This window comes from Camelina sativa, chromosome 5 (genome assembly GCF_030686135.1).
Source record: "Camelina sativa cultivar CO46 ecotype springtype chromosome 5, ASM3068613v1".
In the NCBI taxonomy this organism is placed as follows: domain Eukaryota; kingdom Viridiplantae; phylum Streptophyta; class Magnoliopsida; order Brassicales; family Brassicaceae; genus Camelina; species Camelina sativa.
In genome coordinates, this window is record NC_141884.1 from 34634036 (window position 1) to 34651464 (window position 17429).

Consider the following 17429-nt stretch of genomic DNA (forward strand, 5'->3'; position numbering starts at 1 on the left):
AGATTTAGAAAGCGTAAAAGACTCAAAAGACTCGAAGGCTAAAAAGGATTCATACCTTCCGTGATAACCCGATTATCATGTTAGCGCGACTAGTGATTCCGCACCTCCTTCGTTGTTACATCCAATAAAGTATGCTCTGGTCTTTATTGATTTGGAAGGCCCCTATGAACATCTTTTTCCCTTTCACACACTTTTCATCCTCACAGCGACTTCTCCTGTAGATGCCCAAACTAAAGCTTTCGCTCAAGGGATATCGCTTCATTTACTGCGTTAGGGTGGTGCCAAGCCCTTCATCTCTGGCTAAGGCTCAGTCAGATAGGCTCAATATCGGGCTTATCCGGCGAAGTCTCAAACTCTGTTGTGCCAGGGATATCAGGCTTGAGTTGGGACAGGTGCTTATTTCGATACCGCTTCTGTTGTTTTTGTGATGCTAGTGATCACATTTACAGTTAGAAGTAGGCCATGATTTGATTAGCTAGAGTAGAGCTAGGTTGGTGCTGCTTTGCTTGGCAATCCTTGATCTAATTGAATCAGAATCCGCAAGATAAGCAGCCGAACGAGCAGAGCAGTAGAAGGACATGTCATCTAGAATCCTATTCTTCCGATGCTTTGATCGGTTCCTTCTGATATGGAAGAGTTGACTACCCAGCACATCTTTGTTTGCTCGACTCGGTAAGTACAGCCGCTTCCTTTATTCTTTTCTTTGAACCATTACCCTCAAGGGACTACTCCGTTGGCCCAGTGACCCTTGGTCTTTTGTTGCTGTTCCCCGTTCCCTTTATCAGCTCTTTACCAGCTATCCGATTACCAATGAACAATAGCTATGACCGATAACCAAGGTTCGTAGAAACTCTATAAGGAGAGGCATAGACCGGTGGTCCCTTCAAAGTGCCTCTTTGTTTTGTACGAGCTGTTTCCAAGTGTTTTGATTAGTCGATTCTTCTTCTGAGTCCAGCACTTTTCCTTTGTCCGATCGTCCGTCTCTTCCTCTCCTCTTGGTCGAGTTGCTAAAGCACCTATCTTTCTGATCCGAAGCCAAGGGATGTGCGATGTTTCTTTCTTTTGTTATTGTGCTAATTGCACTTTAGATTGAGAAGATAGGACTGATCGGTATCCATTGAAGATTCCCTTGCTTATCGGCATTCCTGCCCTGTGCACTGCTTTCTCAGCTTCGAAGCTTGGTTTGTTTGTCTCGAAGATTGACGACTTATTGGCTGTTGATTGACCGGTATCTGGTATGCTTCTTCTTCCTTACAGTCGACTGTTGCTACTTCGGACTACTACCATTCACTGCTGAGAAGAAGCTGTTGTTTAAGGAGCGGCACCGATCAGTGCCTTGTTCCTGTTACCAGTGTCTTGTCTTGGTTCCTTGTGCCCATTGTCTCCTAGTGTTTTGTTGAGTTTACTGTGTCGATAAAGTCCTTTTTATTCGAGGAAGTGTAGCCTTTTCAATTACAATTCTTTTATTCGTCCAAGTTTACTGTGCCATTTCGAGACTGTCCTTCATTCGAGGTATCATGTTTATTGTGCCATTTATAGACATTGAGGACATTACTGTGTTGTACCAAGCACCAATAGTGTGAGGATTAAGCCGTTATTCTATCTTCCTTCCTTCGCTCTAACGGGTGGATTCGCTCTAACAGGAGGATTCCGCTCACTTGGGGTGGAGTAGCGTATGCACCTCTCTTTCTTTGTTGCCTCCGGTGTGCTACCGAGCCTTTCCCAGGTATTTACTTACTGCCGGTTTACTCCACAGCATTGCCATCTTCTTTGTTTTGTTGGTATGAGCTGATCGGCCCTCTCAAGCGTAAAATAGTCCTCTGATTGTGTTGTATTGGCTCCTTAAGCAACATTTGTTTACTTATGACCGGGTGCTGCTTATGCCTAGACATCTTCCCCAGGACTTCTTTTCGAAAGACGTTGCCCTATGGTAGGTGCTGAGTCCAGCACAGTTGTTCCTTTGTTACTGTGCCATTTCGAGACCTTCGTCCGATCATTGTTCCTTTGAAGACCTGTCTTTTATTCCTTCTCTTTCCTTGCAGTAATTAACTCACATTTATGGTAATGCTGATGCTTGGCAGCTTCACTGTTCCTTCTTGTTGTGCGTAGGCTTGGCGTTGTTTACTCCATCGTGCTATCTTTGTGCTGCTAATCAGTATATTCTTTGCATACTGCTATCTTTGTGCTAATCCATTTCAGTAAACGGGAAAGTGGAGGAGTAATGATTGGTTCCATCAATCTTATTATTTCCTTTGTTTTGACTTGGGTTTCTTTCATACGAGTAATGCTATTTATCAATCTTTGTGTTCATCAGTAGACTCTTCAGCTCCTGGCTCCTGATCAATCTTCCACTCTGCGCCTGCTGCTGATCCATGTCATTCAGATGTTCCTCGTCCTGTTGATAAAGCACCTTTGCACCTTTTCCTCGAGGTTGGGGTTTCGGTATGCTTACAGGGGTTTTAGGGCGGAGTATGAGCGTGTTGTTTATTCATCGGCACCTTGACCTTGACTAATCAACGTAGAGCGTCTTGGCTTCGTACGGCTTGGTGCTGTAATCTTTCTTTCCTTGGTCAGTGGATTATGGTTCAGTACAGATAGTGATAATGCTCCAATGGTTACTGCACCTGTGTAGGGAATTTTATTTCTTTTTCTTTCTTTCGTAATTAAGTCCATTTTATCAGTCGGGGAAGGGAGGGAGAGTCCTGCTTCGGACCTGTGACCTGCTTCGGGGCATAAGTGTATTAGTGCTTCTGTGTACGATTGTGCTGATCAGTCGTTTGTGCTTTTGCGATAATGCGATAACTAAAATAAAGAAGAATGTGAAAGTATGAGTTTTGTACTTGAGTGATGTGCTACTGATCAGTTGTGTGAGGGCTTTTGTTTCCATAGAGCGTGTGCGAAGTGTGGAGTTTCGTACTTGACTCCATCCCGTGATCAATGTGCTAATCATTTCAATATTGAGACTCCATCCTGCTTCTGCTCCTGATCCTTTGTGCTGCTAATCAGTTTTGTATGCCAAACTGCTCCTTTGTGCTAATCATCAGTAGAAAGTGGAGGAGTAATGCTTGGTCAAAGTGCTGTAGATTTGTTTCGGTACGAGCACTGCCTTTGTGCTAATCATCATTTCAGTATATTCTTTCTTTCGTGTTCCATCCTGATTAATCTGTAATCTATGTTTTGTACAGCTGGCTTGGGAATCATCAGTAGAGTCTTTCCGCTCCTGATCTGTCAACTTTCTTTCGTACGGCTGCTTGGCGTGCTGTCATCTTTGCTACTCCGCTTCGTACGGTTTTGGGTGAAGGTTCAATCTTTTGTTTCGTACGAGTCGGATATGTTTGTGCGAGAAGAAGGACAGCTTTCGTAGAGAGTCCGATCAATCTTCCACTCTTGCACTTGCATTCATTCGGTTCTCCTCTCAGTTCCATCTAAATCCCCTCGTCCTGACTAAAGCACCTCTCCGTGTTCCGTCGATCACCTAGATAAATTAAATATAGTAATAAGAATGAAAAGTATGGCTTGGCGTGTTGGATCAATCAGTCATTGCTTTCATCTTTAATTAAGTATATAGAAAAGAAGTGTTGTCTGTGCCAAGTCTAGAAGTGGTAGTATTAGCGATCCTATTGAGGTGTTTATCGGGTTCGCAGCTCGAATTTCAATAAAGTCAAGTTTCCTCAATCCCGTTTCTGTTGAGTTGCCAAGATTTCTCAATCCTTGTATTAGTTGATCCTTTTGTTTATTTGAAAGATCGGCGGGATGCTACTTCAGGTAGGGTACGGGTGCTCTATCATTGTCTGATTTTAGGTTTCTGATCGCTAGCCTGCCGGGCCCCCCATCAAACTATCAATCTCATAAGAGAAGAAATCTCTATGCTCCCTGTTCTTGGTTTTCTCCCATGTTTTTGTTAGTCAACAACCAACAACCACAACTTTTTATAGTTGTTACTCCTAGAGGCTTGACGTAAGCTGTCTGGAGGGAATCATTTTATTGAAATCAATTAATTTAATCATGCGACAAAATCCGAATCTCCTTTTTTGCAGTTCCACGAATTCCGGAACTAACGACGTTCTGCCAGGAGTGCCAGTTCTCGACATGTTTCCTACTATCTCAGTCGAGAACATAATTACCCACCCCTTCTACTGTTTGGGTACAGTAGCTCTCTCAGAGGAATTGGTGGATCCAATTATTATGGATAGGTTAACCCGGTTGAATCACTTCTTAGTTAATATGCGCTGGGATTTTTACGAGGGAGTGATTCAGGCCGGATATATTCGGAACCTCCATCGAGAATTGGACCAGACTCCTGCGGAACTACTAGGCGATAAGCTGAACGTTATTTATTTTCGGGAATCCCTTAATCTATCTACCAAAGTGAATGAATGGTATCTGCAAAATTTTGGCGTTCCTGGCCCTATCAATTTTATTCGAGAATATGAAGCAAAGTGTTATTCTAAATTTGTTCAAGTTATGCAAGCCCCCACACCGCTAGAAGAATTAAATTTTACATTTTTATTTAGTATTACTACTATCGGTATTATATTAGTATTTTTCCTATTCTGGGGTATGAGAAGAAAGAAGAATTGCAATAAGTGTGAGAAAAGGATGTTAGAAGGTGCAAAATCAATAGGTGCCGGAGCTGCTACAATTGCTTCAGCGGGAGCTGCTATCGGTATTGGAAACGTCTTCAGTTCTTTGATCCATTCTGTGGCGCGAAATCCATCATTGGCTAAACAATCATTTGGTTATGCCATTTTGGGCTTTGCTCTAACCGAAGCTATTGCATTGTTTGCCCCAATGATGGCCTTTTTGATCTTATTCGTTCTGGTCGGAGAAGCGGGCTAGTCCCCGAAAATGCCCGTTAATCAAGTTGGGGATTCGAACTTTATACAGAAGGTTTTTCCGTACCAGCTTCTTCTACCTATACCGCAGTTGAAGCACCTAAAGGAGAATTTGGTGTCTTTCTGGTCAGTAATGGAAGCAATCGTCTCTACCGTCGTAAAATAAGAGCACCCGGCTCTGCCCATTTACAAGGACTCTCATTTCGTCCAGATCTTTGCTTTGCGGCATCTCCAACTGTAAGCTCTGATGGACCAACACTTATGCATGCGATTTCAAGTCTTCATAAATGAGAAAGTTCGAGTCATTACACAAGCAAAGGATAGCTATAACGAGAAAAAGGTATTTTTATTTTGCTAATCCCAAGGGGAATGTGAAATGTGGAATGAATCAGGAAGTAGCCCTTTGATTTATAAAAAATACAGAAGTAGTAGTCTTCCCGGGTCTCACTGTTCGGATAACTTTCCTTTTAATCCTACTGCATAGGCAAGATCTCATCCTTCGGCGAATCATGTGGGGCTCAGAAGAGTGCTCCCTACGACGGTAAATCGGGGCAAAAGACCCTTTCTTCGACGACGTGGACACGGGGAGGGAGCAGGCGAAGCGTGTCGTTCGTAATGGAAAGAAAGAGACCACTACTTCGCCTCTTTGTTGGACCGCCGGCGCAAACACAGTGGTCTCTGATCAGGACCAGGAACCAATTCGAATTTGGATCTTGACATGTTGGTGGTTTTTAACCGTAGGCATCTTGCCAGGAAGTTGGTGGGCTTATCATGAATTAGGTCGGGGTGGCTGGTGGTTTCGGGATCCCGTAGAAAATGCTTCTTTTATGCCTCGGGTATTAGCCACAGCTCGTATTCATTCTGTAATTTTACCCCTTCTTCATTCTTGGACCTCGTTTCTTAATATTGTGACTTTTCCATGCTGTGTCTCAGGAACCTTTTCAATACGGTCCGGATTGCTAGCTCCCGTTCATAGTTTTGCTACAGATGATACACGAGGAATCTTTTTATGGTGGTTCTTCCTTTTAATGACCGGCATATCTATGATTCTTTTCTACCAGATGAAGCAGCAGGCATCGGTCCATAGAACGTATAAAAAAGAGATGGTTGTGGCGCGAAGTACTCTTGTGCATCTACGCCACTCGGCTCGCGCGCAACCCCGCCCCGTTATGTTATGGAAGAATTGAACTTCTTGCTGGGCTGGTTATTCAGAGCCAGCAATTGGCTGCCGGATTTCGTCCTGCAATGAGGCAGATCGCTTCGGGGGGTCACTATGGCGTGGCTGAATGTAGAGCAGTCCGCCCCTATAGCGTTTGATCAGTAGATTATTTAGAACTTCGGAAGATGGTCAAGGTACGAAGTGACAAGCCACTGCGCTAGATGCGCATGTGGTCGTAGTAGTCGGCTCGTCGCTACTTTTATCCAAAGAATAAGGCCTACAAGCTCTCTGTTTGGAGACAGAACAACGTTATAAGTTCTGAGTCGTATGAAAACTAGCGGTTTGGGGGAAATAGCGATTTATCAATAACATAGAATAAACAAGCTTGCTTGGCAGACTGGAAGATAAAGGCAAGCAGCAACATAGAGTAACTTGACCTGCTCGCTGGGGACATAAGGATTGACATGTGCCGAGACAGCTGTCCCGCGGATTAAGGAATCCGCAAAGGCTAATGCCATAAGACGAGCAAGACTAAAGAAAGAGAAGATCGGTCCTCGTCCACTCGGAAAGCTTTTTCTCATCATAGGGGGACGGAGACGGTTAGTCAGCATTCCACTACCAACGAGCAGCAAACTCCTTGCAACTCTAATTGAGAAAAACCCAACAACGGCCACCCTCCCTAGGTGTAAGATAATAGGGCTTGATGCCTAGCGGCTTCCTTTTACGGGTTGTCCGATCTCACAGGTTTACACCTTTTAGGAATGAATGTTCCACGAGTCGTGATGCTTTGATTGTCGTCTTTCGAATGAAGGATTTGTCTAGCTAATAAACATCATCCTTCAGTCCGCGCCGGCATTCCAGAACAAATTCTTATCGCTTAGCACAAGCGCTAACCCTGACAAGGCCCTACATCGCATATGCAGTTGGAGTGGTTAGTCGATTCATGCAAAATCCAAAGAAACCTCACTTTCGACGAATATTGAGGTACATGAAAGGAAGACTTGACTATGGTCTTCTGTATAAGAAAGGAGAACAGTGTAAGATAGTTGGCTATTGTGACGCCGACTATGCTGGTGATCACGACACGCGTCGATCAACAACTGGAAACGTGTTCAGGCTTGGTTTAGAAGCAATTTGTCTTTGAAAAGTAAGCGGTGTTTTAGCCGTAACCCTTGTTGGAAGAGAATACCACGTAGGAGTGAAAACTCCCCTGCTCATCTATCTTCATTCCAAAGGCGAACATTTCAATTGAGTGACTGTAACTGCTATCTATAGTTTACAGTCAGTAGTTCTTAACCAACCGCCCAGCTTTATAAAGCTTTAAGAGGGAATAGGGAGTAAGGGGGACCTTCGCTTCATTATCAAATTGACCTGGACCCTCTTTCTTCTCCTGCTGCAGATTTTGCCCTGCGCGGATTCTGGAGCTTCTTCTTTAGTCTAGGATTTCAAATAATAATCAAATCAAAAGAAGCGGCTGGGCGAGAACAAGAAGCGGTCGTCGTACGCCGGCCGGTAGCTCTACTAAGCGAAGAACCGCTCGCTGCCTTTTCTTCGCGAATAACCATGTGGAGTGGAGGTAGCCTAGGAGAAGAGAAGCAAGCTACCTTCGCCTACCTCCCATCTATAAGCGGCAATGGTAAGAGCTGGTAAGCATGGTAACTGTATCGACTAAGGGGCCGTTGCTCCGCGTTCTATCTAGGTTCCGCTCTGACCTTTCCCCACCTCACATAGAAGAAGGGGAAGCCCTTCAATAGAAGAACCCGTGTGAGTGGGAGGATTGAATCATTCATTCATCGGATACGTCTTTTCCCGTGATCCATTTCATGTCAACTCTAATTAGTTATCAAAAGGCCTACCTTACAAAGGGAAATGGCCGCATCAGCCCGCTTCGTCACCGTCGGTTCCCGCAACCAAGCCTTTCTCTTATTCTTTCTTTCAGAAGGGCTTGCGGTTCATTACACCAAAGGCTTTTAGTGAACTATTGAAGCTATCGAGAGAGTACCAAATGCTGACGGTGACGAAGGTTACCGACTTTCGGTGGACGCGGAGCCAACGAGTTCAGTCGAAGAGCGTAACGAGTCTAAGGTTACAGAAGCGTTCGCCAACTTTGATAGGTATAGCATTGCGAGCAAATAGAGAGCAGAGAGCTTACCCTTTCTTTCTATGAGAGTCGCGAGCTTGTTGTAGTCGGTCCTAAAGAACCTTGTTGCTTACTTGCTATATTCCCGCGTTCTTGCACGGCTCGCGCGCAACCCCGCCCTGCTTTTCCCTTCCCCCTCCCCCCCCCCCTTACCGTCCAAAACTCAGAGGCCGTATAAACTAAAGGAAAAGACTTACCCATTCGGTGACTTTCGCGGTCGCCCTCACTGAACCGATTTGAATCTGAACTACAATTTTTTCCAAGTCTTACCGAAATCGGATTTCCTTTTCGTGCCATATTTTTTGACTTTATGGATTTCTGTCCCTTTTTTCTTCCCGGTCCAATATTTGTTCTCGAAAGTCTGAGTTTACGTGTACTCTCCAAATTTATGACCAACCTTCCCCTCAGTGATCTTAGAACGCTACTACGCATCTTTACTATATAGTGTGGTAAGGTAGGTTTGGGTATAGCAGGACTTGAACCTGCGACCATTAGGTTAAAAGCCCAATGCTCTACCAACTGAGCTATACACCCAAATAAAGATGTAGTAGTCAATTAAGATTGGTGCGGAAAAGAGAAAGAGGTCTCAACAAGCATTAACTAGTTGATGCTGATCGAACTCTCAGTTCGAACCTCTTCGCCAACATGTTACGAGGCTCCAGTCTTAGGCGGGTCACCATTACTTGACTTAGCTTAGAAAGGCGAACACCTGGGCAAGGGAAAGCGCAGTGCGCTTGGTCCTTTCGAACCAGTCTTTATAAACCTGGTGCAAATGGCTTTCGATAGTTGCATCGTAAACGGGCATCCAATAGATTCTACTCATAAAGAGATAGATCAGTAGTTTAGGAATGTATGCTTGCTTTCTTTTTTTTTCTTTCCTTTCATCGGAAAATCAACAACCTAATTCAACTCACTTCTTTTACCGGGCGGTGGAAGACTAGGGATATATCATTTAATCAGGAAGGGCATCACCAGCTACAGTAGTTGCATTCTCACCAGCCTTCATAGCAAGATTTCATAAGGAGTATTTACTTAGGAGGGCTATAGATAAGATTCTAAGGTAGGGTTCTATATAATCTATTTATTTCCTGTTGAGGATAGTTTAATAATCCCATAGCGCATCGACGTAGATCGCCCAGTTGGTTCTAGGTGGGGTCTCGAGTAAGGGTAGCCGCACTCTCCTTCTTTTATAACAAAAAGCGGAGGACCTTCCCTCTTAGCTCTTAAGGAATTCTGAAACCTATACACGTTGTTAACGAGCTAACCTAACTAATATAGATAGAAAAACCTGAGCAAAGTAGCTAAGGGACTAGGTCGGTTATTTCAGTTCCGAGGAAAGAGAGGACTAGAACTAATTCTTATAAGCTAATGTGCGATACGCGTTACACGTGTTAAGCATATACGCGTGTAACATGTTCATATGTATGTTCATTCACATGTTCACATCAGTGGTAGCTTGAACAAACAACAATTTCTCCCTTCTCACATAGCATGTCTCATTCATATTCAAAGCAGACTGTCTTCATGCTCAATCAGTAGCAAGTTTACTTCATCCCCGAGGACCGGTCCAGTAGAGGAGCGGAAACAACTCTGTTATCTTGCATTCCTCATTCGCATTAGAGCATTAGAGTATGAATATAAGCAAGCTTTCCTTATTCTGAAATCTAAAAAAAAAGAGCTCTAGAAGTTCAGTCGGTGTTCTCTCATCTCTTAATTAAGATATTTCTTAATCGAGAATCGTGAGACTCGCCCAACCTAGTAAAGGGGCTTGAATCGGTATTTTGTTTAGGGAGAAACCCTACTAAGGAAAGGATGAGATATAGCATTAACTCCACTTGTTGGTATTCGTTGGGACGCATGCTTGGAACGGCCTCTAAGGGGTTGTTGTATAACAAGTGCATAATGTCCACTAGAACGTCCGTGTATTTTATCATCAACCTAATGAATGAATTACAAGATATAGGGCTTTCCTATTATCACAGGCTGTTCAAAAGGATCTCCTGTTCTTCCATAAAAAAATCTGCTTTTTCCTGGATACTCGGGTTCAAATACCCATGGATTCGCTGTTTGCTTACTGGCTTCATATAATTCAGAAAACACTAGTTTTCTCGAAGCCTCTTGTTCATATCTCTCATCAAAAGGGGCTATTCGATAATGTCTATCTAGCAGACTTCCCGCTAACCCAAGCGAGCATTCAAATATCTGTCCTACATTCATTCGTGAGGGTACTCCTAATGGGTATGGGTTGAAGACCATATCCACGGGTCTTCCCGCTTAGGAAGAATTGCGAGCCGGAGTTTTGTTTTAGTCCATACAATGCCTTTCTGAGTCTACTAACTAGATGTGAAGAAACTGATCACCCTGGCGAAGGTATAAACTAAACCCGACTCTAAATCTAGAATCGTTTTCCATTCATAAAAGCATTCCCCACATCTCACTGGAACTTAGTATCAAGGGCTACAGTAAGAAAGACAAGAGAAAGGTAAGATGCCGTGGTGATCTAAGCCGTCAACGAGCAATTTTTCTCAGTTGAATCCAAAGAAAGAGGGCGAAGAAACTCATTAATTCATTGATGAGGGCTAGGCCCGAGAGAAAATAAATATGAAAGGGAAGGAGATATTCAGGTGGGTCGAATCCATAAGGTCATAATCGAGTTAAGCTTGCGCTTACGTTTTACAACATTGAGAACTTCGAATCATCCTCCACAACCCTAACCTCACAATCAAATCTTTTCAAATTCTCTTTTTAGCTGTGATTTGAATGTCTAAAGTTTGTCTTCAACCTCCCTGGTTTCGACATGGGTTCAAAACTCCCGGTTAAGATCAAAAGTAGGAGCTAATTCGTCTATCACAGGTAGTAGCTCACCCGCCTCTCTTTCTCAAGTGAGACAAAGGCATTCAAGATGGACTGCTAAAAGACATATCTTACCTTTACTTTACATCGCATTTATTCTTTCAGAACCTTACTATCTATTGAGCTTGAACTACTAAATCTCTATTATTACATACCAGGGTTTACTACAGTTTCACTGCCCTGAAGGGAGCTAGCCCTGCTTCTTCTTCAGTGTTTGCTAACTGCTTCTGTGCTTAATCCCGCATGATAAGAGGAGGTTTCTGAAACGGACACGGACTCAAAACTCCCTGAGTCTATACCTAGTGAACTCCCTGGGGCTGAGAAGAAAGCTTATAATTCGATTGGAACATTTACTTCGAGGGCACTCATAACTAAAGTACTGGGGAGCGGTTTGTTGCCCTTGTAGGTAGTCCTTGTTGGAGAGTCATAGCTTATCTCAATTGAGAGTCCTGCGCTGCATCTTATCTAGACCGCTGCCAGCCGGATTGAAATTCCAGTTGTTGGAAGAGCTACTGCAACTAAAGCAACAGATACTAGAACTATTGAAGTCACAGCTACTTCTGCAACTAACTACTGAGACTCTTACTTGAATCATTTATGGAACTCTCGTTGGAGCCTGTTCTTTCTTCTACGAAGCCTCCTGTAAAGGCATCATTTCCATTCATCTCAGTTAAAGGCTTTAGTTGTTGAATTACCTGGAGTTTCCTCAACACCCACTACTAGAGAAAGTGAAGATGGTTCATTTACAGACCCTGTCACTCTTTCTTATCCTGTAGTTTCATATGGAATGGTTTCAGCTTTCTCTACTCCTACTAGGTCTACTTAGCCTTCTATTCCGAGGTGGCTTGCTTTCCTGGGGCTGCTAGTCTTTCCTATCCCTATGGTGTAAGGAATGCTTACTATCCTATTTATTAGGTAACTCCCCTTCTCCTCTCCTTTCTTAGCTCTAGGCTTCAGCTTTCCTTCATTACAGTGAATGTAAGCAACACACCCAAATCTCCTGAGATATGAATAAGTAGGGACTGATTGAAACCATACCTCATCTGGAACATGGAAATTGATTGCTGTGGAAGGGTATTTGTTGATGATGTGCACAGCTGTGTTTGCAGCATCTGCCCTGAAAGTCTTGGGAAGTCCACACTCACAAAGCATACTTCTGATCTTTTCAATGATTGTGCGGTTCATCCTTTCAGCTACCCCGTTTTGTTGAGGGGTGTATGCACATGTCTTACAATCCCATTTCTCCGATTTACAGATCTTTCATTAAGGGATCTAACATTAAGGGATCTAACATTGATTTACCATTCCTCCTATGAAGTGAATAACTAACCAAACCTTTCTTCCTTGGCTTACTTGGCTTCCCTTGCTTTCCTACCATTCCCAACTAACCTACTTTCCTAGTTCTTTGATTCTGATATTCCTATTCCTGGGATTACTAGTTCTCACATTCCTCTTTTCTTTCTGGTTTCCCGGATTTCTCTTCTTCCTACTTTCTTTGCTCTCCTGGCTTTCTGGATGTGAGGGTTAGAACTATCTCTAGCTCTCCCAGCTACATCCGCTCTAACTGCATCTGTCCACCTATCCACCTCTCTAGGCTCGATACTTTTTGAGAAGAATCTCACATGTATCATCTAAAATTGCTCCATCCTCCTAAGATATGATGGAAACTGCTCAACATCCGCAGCCCTTGGCTGCACCCCGCTACATGCGGCACAACTGGAGCCTGCACTAGTACCTCTCTCGATAACCGCTCCAACAGCACGTCAACAGATCCGCCAAGCGATCATCTCGACCCTGGCCTCCACCTGCTGCAACCCTTCACTTGGGTTCCTAGCACCCCCAGCACGCTCACCGGCTAACCCTCTCTGGTCCCTCCTGGTAAGCTTGCGACCCTCTAACGTACCTCCTTGTGGAACTCTAGGCCACCAACTTGCTGGCCTTGGGAACCTGCTCGACCACAACCACGACTACGACCACGCCCACATCCACAACCAACAACTCAAACACCTTTAACCGCTGCTCTTCCAAGAACAAAGACTAACAAGCATAAAAACAAACCAAAACCACACAAAGAAACATAACATACCATGGAATCTCATTGAAGGCTCGAAGAGGATGTTCTAGGACTCCATGCCACATACAATTAACTAACTCAAATAATCAATCTAAGCATGCAAATCTCATACATCAGCAACAGAAACACAATGAACCCATACCTAGAACCGTAAGGGCTCTGTACCAAACTGAAACGATCCGACCCGTTTTTTGTAATAAATAATAATAATATTAATAAATAATAATACATAATAAATAATAAATAAATAACTCAAAAATATTTATTTAAATATTTAACCAATAAGCATCGGAAAATGCCAATAATAATAAACCAATAATTAACCAGAATCATAGACCAAAAACTAGCAACTTAAACCATGGTTTTAACTCCAACATTCCAATTCTAGCAACCTATAATACACCAAAACATAACAACTAAGTCCCTAGAACATCTTCCTCTTCATTTCCATGATCCCAATGTCACACTTTGCCTCTACCTGCACCACAAACACAATGAGATGCATGAGTATTACCAAAAATACCCAGTGAGGCGATTCTCCCATCTACGAGCAATACACACAAGCAAATCAAGAGTACAACTACAAATAAAATATAACAAACTAGCCATTAAACAGAACAACCAATAACACTTTCACCACACCTACACATCATCACACAAAACAAGTCATACAACTCAATCGCTTAGATAAGCTCATGGTCACGCACTCACCTTAACAAGTGATTCAAGAAACTAACTACAACCAAATGAGAGGCTCTCCAATATCTAAGAACAACCAAACTGGCTCCTACAACCAATAACAACAATAAACAAACACTGAAAACAAACTGCCAGAAAAAAACAGTAAAGAACAACCTCACAAGTGAAACTACGAAATCGAAACAAACCGTTAACTTTCTAATCCCTCCGGTGAAAAGCAAGATACGTCTAGACCCTTCCCACAAAATGTCAGCACGATCGGTTTTCAGATGAAACCGCTATCGATCCCGAAACACCCAATGGTCTCAATCCGCGAATGAGAAGAAATGCCCCACAAAACTGCCAATATCTCCTAGAATATTAACTCAAATTCACTTCTGTAAAAAGGAGAGTGTACGAACATCTCTTAGCTATATCCATACCAAAACTCAATACCTTTAGAAACGATTTGACCAGTCGGATCCTCCTTCTCCCAAACTCTAACAATTATGTTTCTCTCTTTACTCTAAGGAAAAAGCTTGATCTCATTTTATTTCTCCTTTACACCCAATAACCAAGAGTTATCTCTCTTTCTCTCCCTCTCTCTGTTAACAATGTTGTCGGTAGTTTAAAAAATAGAGGAGGCGTGACTTTTAGAAGGAGCTTAAGGGGGGTGTATTGAACTTGATATTTTAGGAGATTTTGGAGTATTCTGAAATCCTCTGTTATTTAATTGATGATTTTTTAAAATCATCTGAAATCCTATGTTATTGAATATGAAATTTATAAAAATCATTTAAAATCTCTTGTTATTCAATCAATAATTTATAAATCTCATCTCAAATCTACTGTTATTCAAAAAATCACAACCTTTTTATAAAAATCTAATGAATGTGATTTTAGGAGACTTTTCTAACATTTCTAGTTAAGAAATATGGCTTACAAAATCCCACCTTAAAAGGTGAAATTTTGAAAAAAAAAAAAAAAAATCTTTTAAAAAGAGTTCGACATCTACAGCAACTCGCTTTCTCTCTCTCTTTTCTCTCTTTGATCATAAAAATCCTAAAAACTTTCGTTGAAGTGAATAATAACAAGTTTCTGCGGTCAGTTTTTTTTAATTACTGATGTGCTGGGAAACACACAAAAAAAAAATATTTCTTGGATTATCTATGATCATAGGTAAGAGTTGTCGGAGTCGAAACTTTGATCGGATGATCGTCTCTACCATCGCTCTCCATGTCTCCGCTCACCATAAACTTCTCTCCTGGCAATAATAATCCCCTTTATCATCTCAAGATTTTCAATTTCATGTTACAGACCCCCTAATCACTTAGCAGGTTTGAGATAATTGAAAAGTTGGATTCAATTTTCTTTACTTTCAGGAGCCAGTGAAGCAACATGATGAAAACCCAGTTATTATACAGGTATTTTTGATTTTGCAAACTCTGTTTATAATTATATCAGAAAACCCAAAAAAAAAAAACTGCAGACTTGTTTCCTCATGAATTTGCTTATGATATGAAATTGAAGTTTCGTTTGAGGTGATTAGAATGCAGTTTGCTTTTGTGTGGATATAGATTACATTGGAACAACTCATCATGGACCAATAACTAACAACGCAACGATATTAGGAGATTGGTAAAAGCTCTCTGCTTTGTTTCTTTTGTCTGAATTGAAAAGCTCTATGCTTTCTTTAAAAACTCTGATTAGTCATTGCTTATTGTGTATATGTAGGTAGTACAGAGGAATACTGGAAGAGAGAAGAGGCAGCTCAAGTCATCGCTCTTGTAAGTGTAAAAAGTTTGTTACAATAAGGTCATTGTTCTTGTTTCTTTTTGGTTCATGTGGATTATAATACCTCTTTGGGGTTTTAAAGCTTATAGTCATCATTATGTTTACCAAGAATGATTAGCAAAATTTTTGGTAAATAGCAATTGTGTTTGGTGATTCAGTTAATGTGGGAAGGAATTGGGCTAGGAGGTGGTGATGAACAGCTCCTCGAAGGTGATTATGGCAGCTACAATGGTCAAGGTAGTAAGCTTAGTCAAGGTTTTAAGCTTAGTCATCTCCACCACAAGTAACGAACCTTCGCCATTACCATCATCAAACATCGATTCTTTATCCAATCCTCTCTACACAAGTGTTTTTCAAACTCCAAACAAAACCCATTTTCACCATGAACCATCTTTACAAGCTTCTCTTGATCTGATTCAAGAAACATATCAAACATATCAAACATATCAAACATATCAAACATCTTTACAGGCTTCTTCTGTTGATAACTTTATCTACATATCAAACCCAAATTACTCAAACGAAGCTACAAGTAAACAAACCACACCTTTGAAACACCTCAGTCTTCACCGTCACGGCTTGAAGATGATGAAGACGACGACGATATAACCAAAGAAGATCCAACACCAACATTGTCTCCAATGAAGGATCTGCCTGAAAAGTCATGCTCCGTTTCACTAAAAGCTAAGTTTGAGAGCTGCAGTTCTTCATATGAGATTAGTTCTTCATATGAGATTAATCTTTTTATGAACCTCACTTTTTGGTTAACTGTGACAGCTCTTCATTCTTCTGAAATGCATATCATTTTGGGCTTTTTATTTGTGTTGTAGTTGCTCCACCAACGATTGGAAAAAGAACATGACCAATGTCTATTTTTCTTCTTAAATTAATCATAGTATGAAAGAAGATTAGGTAAATAATCAACAACATTCCAAGTTGCTCTTTTTTTCTTCTTTCTAAATATTAAAATCACTTAAAATTCAATAATCAAATCTCAACAAATCTCAAAACCCAAATCTCACCAAATCCTAAAATCTCAAATTTAATAACCAAATTTCCTAAAATTACACTCAAATCTCTCAAAATTCTAAAATATTAAAATCTCAGTAAATCTCCTAAAATATCAAGTTCAATACACCCCCTAAGAGTTTTTGCTTTAATTAGATTAAAGCAGGATTTAATTAAACCAAAATTAATTAAAATCTACTTTTTAGGTTTACTTAACATATCACAAACACTATTCCTGAAACACGGATGTTACAATGTGTTAACAACTTAACATGTCTTATACACTTAAAATAAATTTGAATTTTTAAAACAAAAATATTTTAATTTATTAATTGAATGGGTAAACTTTATTTAAAGAGATTATAGTTTTTATTTACTTTAAACCTATAAAATCATCTAGTAGAACTTTTTAATAGTTTTTAGAAAAACAATTTTTTCTAAATAATATTAATTTAATGTTTTAGAAAAAAAAACTTTTGGATTAATGAAGATCGTGTTGCTAAAGCAAAGAGGTGAAAAGATCAATGAAAGATTCCTTATGAGATATGGAAACTTAAGGTAAAATAAAGAGGAAACAATATCGAAATATGGAAACGTAGTCCTAAGTCATATCGACACTAGGACGTGAGTGTAACTCACTATATATAAAGAAATACTCAAAGCTTGTATATCATCACTAGATGAGGACCCGCTCGATGTGCGGATAAATTAAATTAAATATAACAAAAATATATTAAAATTTATTTTACGTTATTTACAAATTTTATTTTTGTTATAATACACTGATTTATATCCATTTACAAATTTTTATGTATGTTATTATTAAAAGTGTATTTTTAACACCTAAATATATTCTATGTTACAAATATATCTTTATCACCACCTAGA

The 17429-nt window shown here is 40.9% G+C and overlaps 1 protein-coding gene, 1 long non-coding RNA gene, 1 other non-coding gene and 2 pseudogenes across 6 annotated transcripts; 3 read left to right on the forward strand and 2 right to left on the reverse strand.

Moving 5' to 3' along the window:
• The first annotated feature begins 221 nt into the window (after positions 1-221).
• Positions 222-2152, forward strand: LOC147944740 (uncharacterized). The gene is made up of 6 exons (XM_087449773.1): positions 222-392; positions 545-580; positions 956-1019; positions 1685-1815; positions 1902-1930; positions 2110-2152. The coding sequence occupies exons 1-6, from the start codon at positions 222-224 to the stop codon at positions 2150-2152; spliced, it is 474 nt and encodes a 157-aa protein (XP_087305899.1).
• Positions 2153-5284: 3132 nt separating this feature from the next.
• Positions 5285-6094, forward strand: LOC147944741 (cytochrome c biogenesis CcmF N-terminal-like mitochondrial protein 2; annotated as a pseudogene). The gene is made up of 2 exons (XR_015557703.1): positions 5285-5509; positions 5616-6094. The product of XR_015557703.1 is annotated as a cytochrome c biogenesis CcmF N-terminal-like mitochondrial protein 2 (transcript).
• A 2501-nt stretch (positions 6095-8595) lies between these two features.
• Positions 8596-8668, reverse strand: TRNAK-UUU (transfer RNA lysine (anticodon UUU)). The gene has a single exon. It is a non-coding gene; the product is annotated as a tRNA-Lys (tRNA).
• Positions 8669-13309: 4641 nt separating this feature from the next.
• On the reverse strand, positions 13310-14400 carry LOC147944743 (uncharacterized). 2 transcript variants are annotated; one of them, XR_015598121.1, is made up of 4 exons: positions 14196-14400; positions 13949-14099; positions 13773-13848; positions 13310-13539 (listed from the first exon to the last, which is right to left on the reverse strand). It is a non-coding gene; the product is annotated as an uncharacterized LOC147944743 (long non-coding RNA). The 2 variants fall into 2 exon arrangements; XR_015598122.1 differs by having other exon boundaries at positions 13949-14112; positions 14196-14346.
• A 455-nt stretch (positions 14401-14855) lies between these two features.
• Positions 14856-16453, forward strand: LOC147944744 (uncharacterized; annotated as a pseudogene). The gene is made up of 5 exons (XR_015557704.1): positions 14856-15006; positions 15122-15163; positions 15317-15377; positions 15474-15526; positions 15692-16453. The product of XR_015557704.1 is annotated as an uncharacterized LOC147944744 (transcript).
• Positions 16454-17429: the final 976 nt, after the last annotated feature.

What these genes read in the sequence shown, in the direction of transcription:
- LOC147944740 (XM_087449773.1), top strand. Translation starts at nt 222, where the DNA reads ATGCCCAAACTAAAGCTTTCGCTCAAGGGATATCGCTTCATTTACTGC. An exon ending in TCAGGCTTGAGTTGGGACAG is followed by an intron (nt 393 to 544) that starts GTGCTTATTTCG and finishes AGAATCCGCAAG; the next exon opens with ATAAGCAGCCGAACGAGCAG. An exon ending in TCGAGTTGCTAAAGCACCTA is followed by an intron (nt 1,020 to 1,684) that starts TCTTTCTGATCC and finishes CGTATGCACCTC; the next exon opens with TCTTTCTTTGTTGCCTCCGG.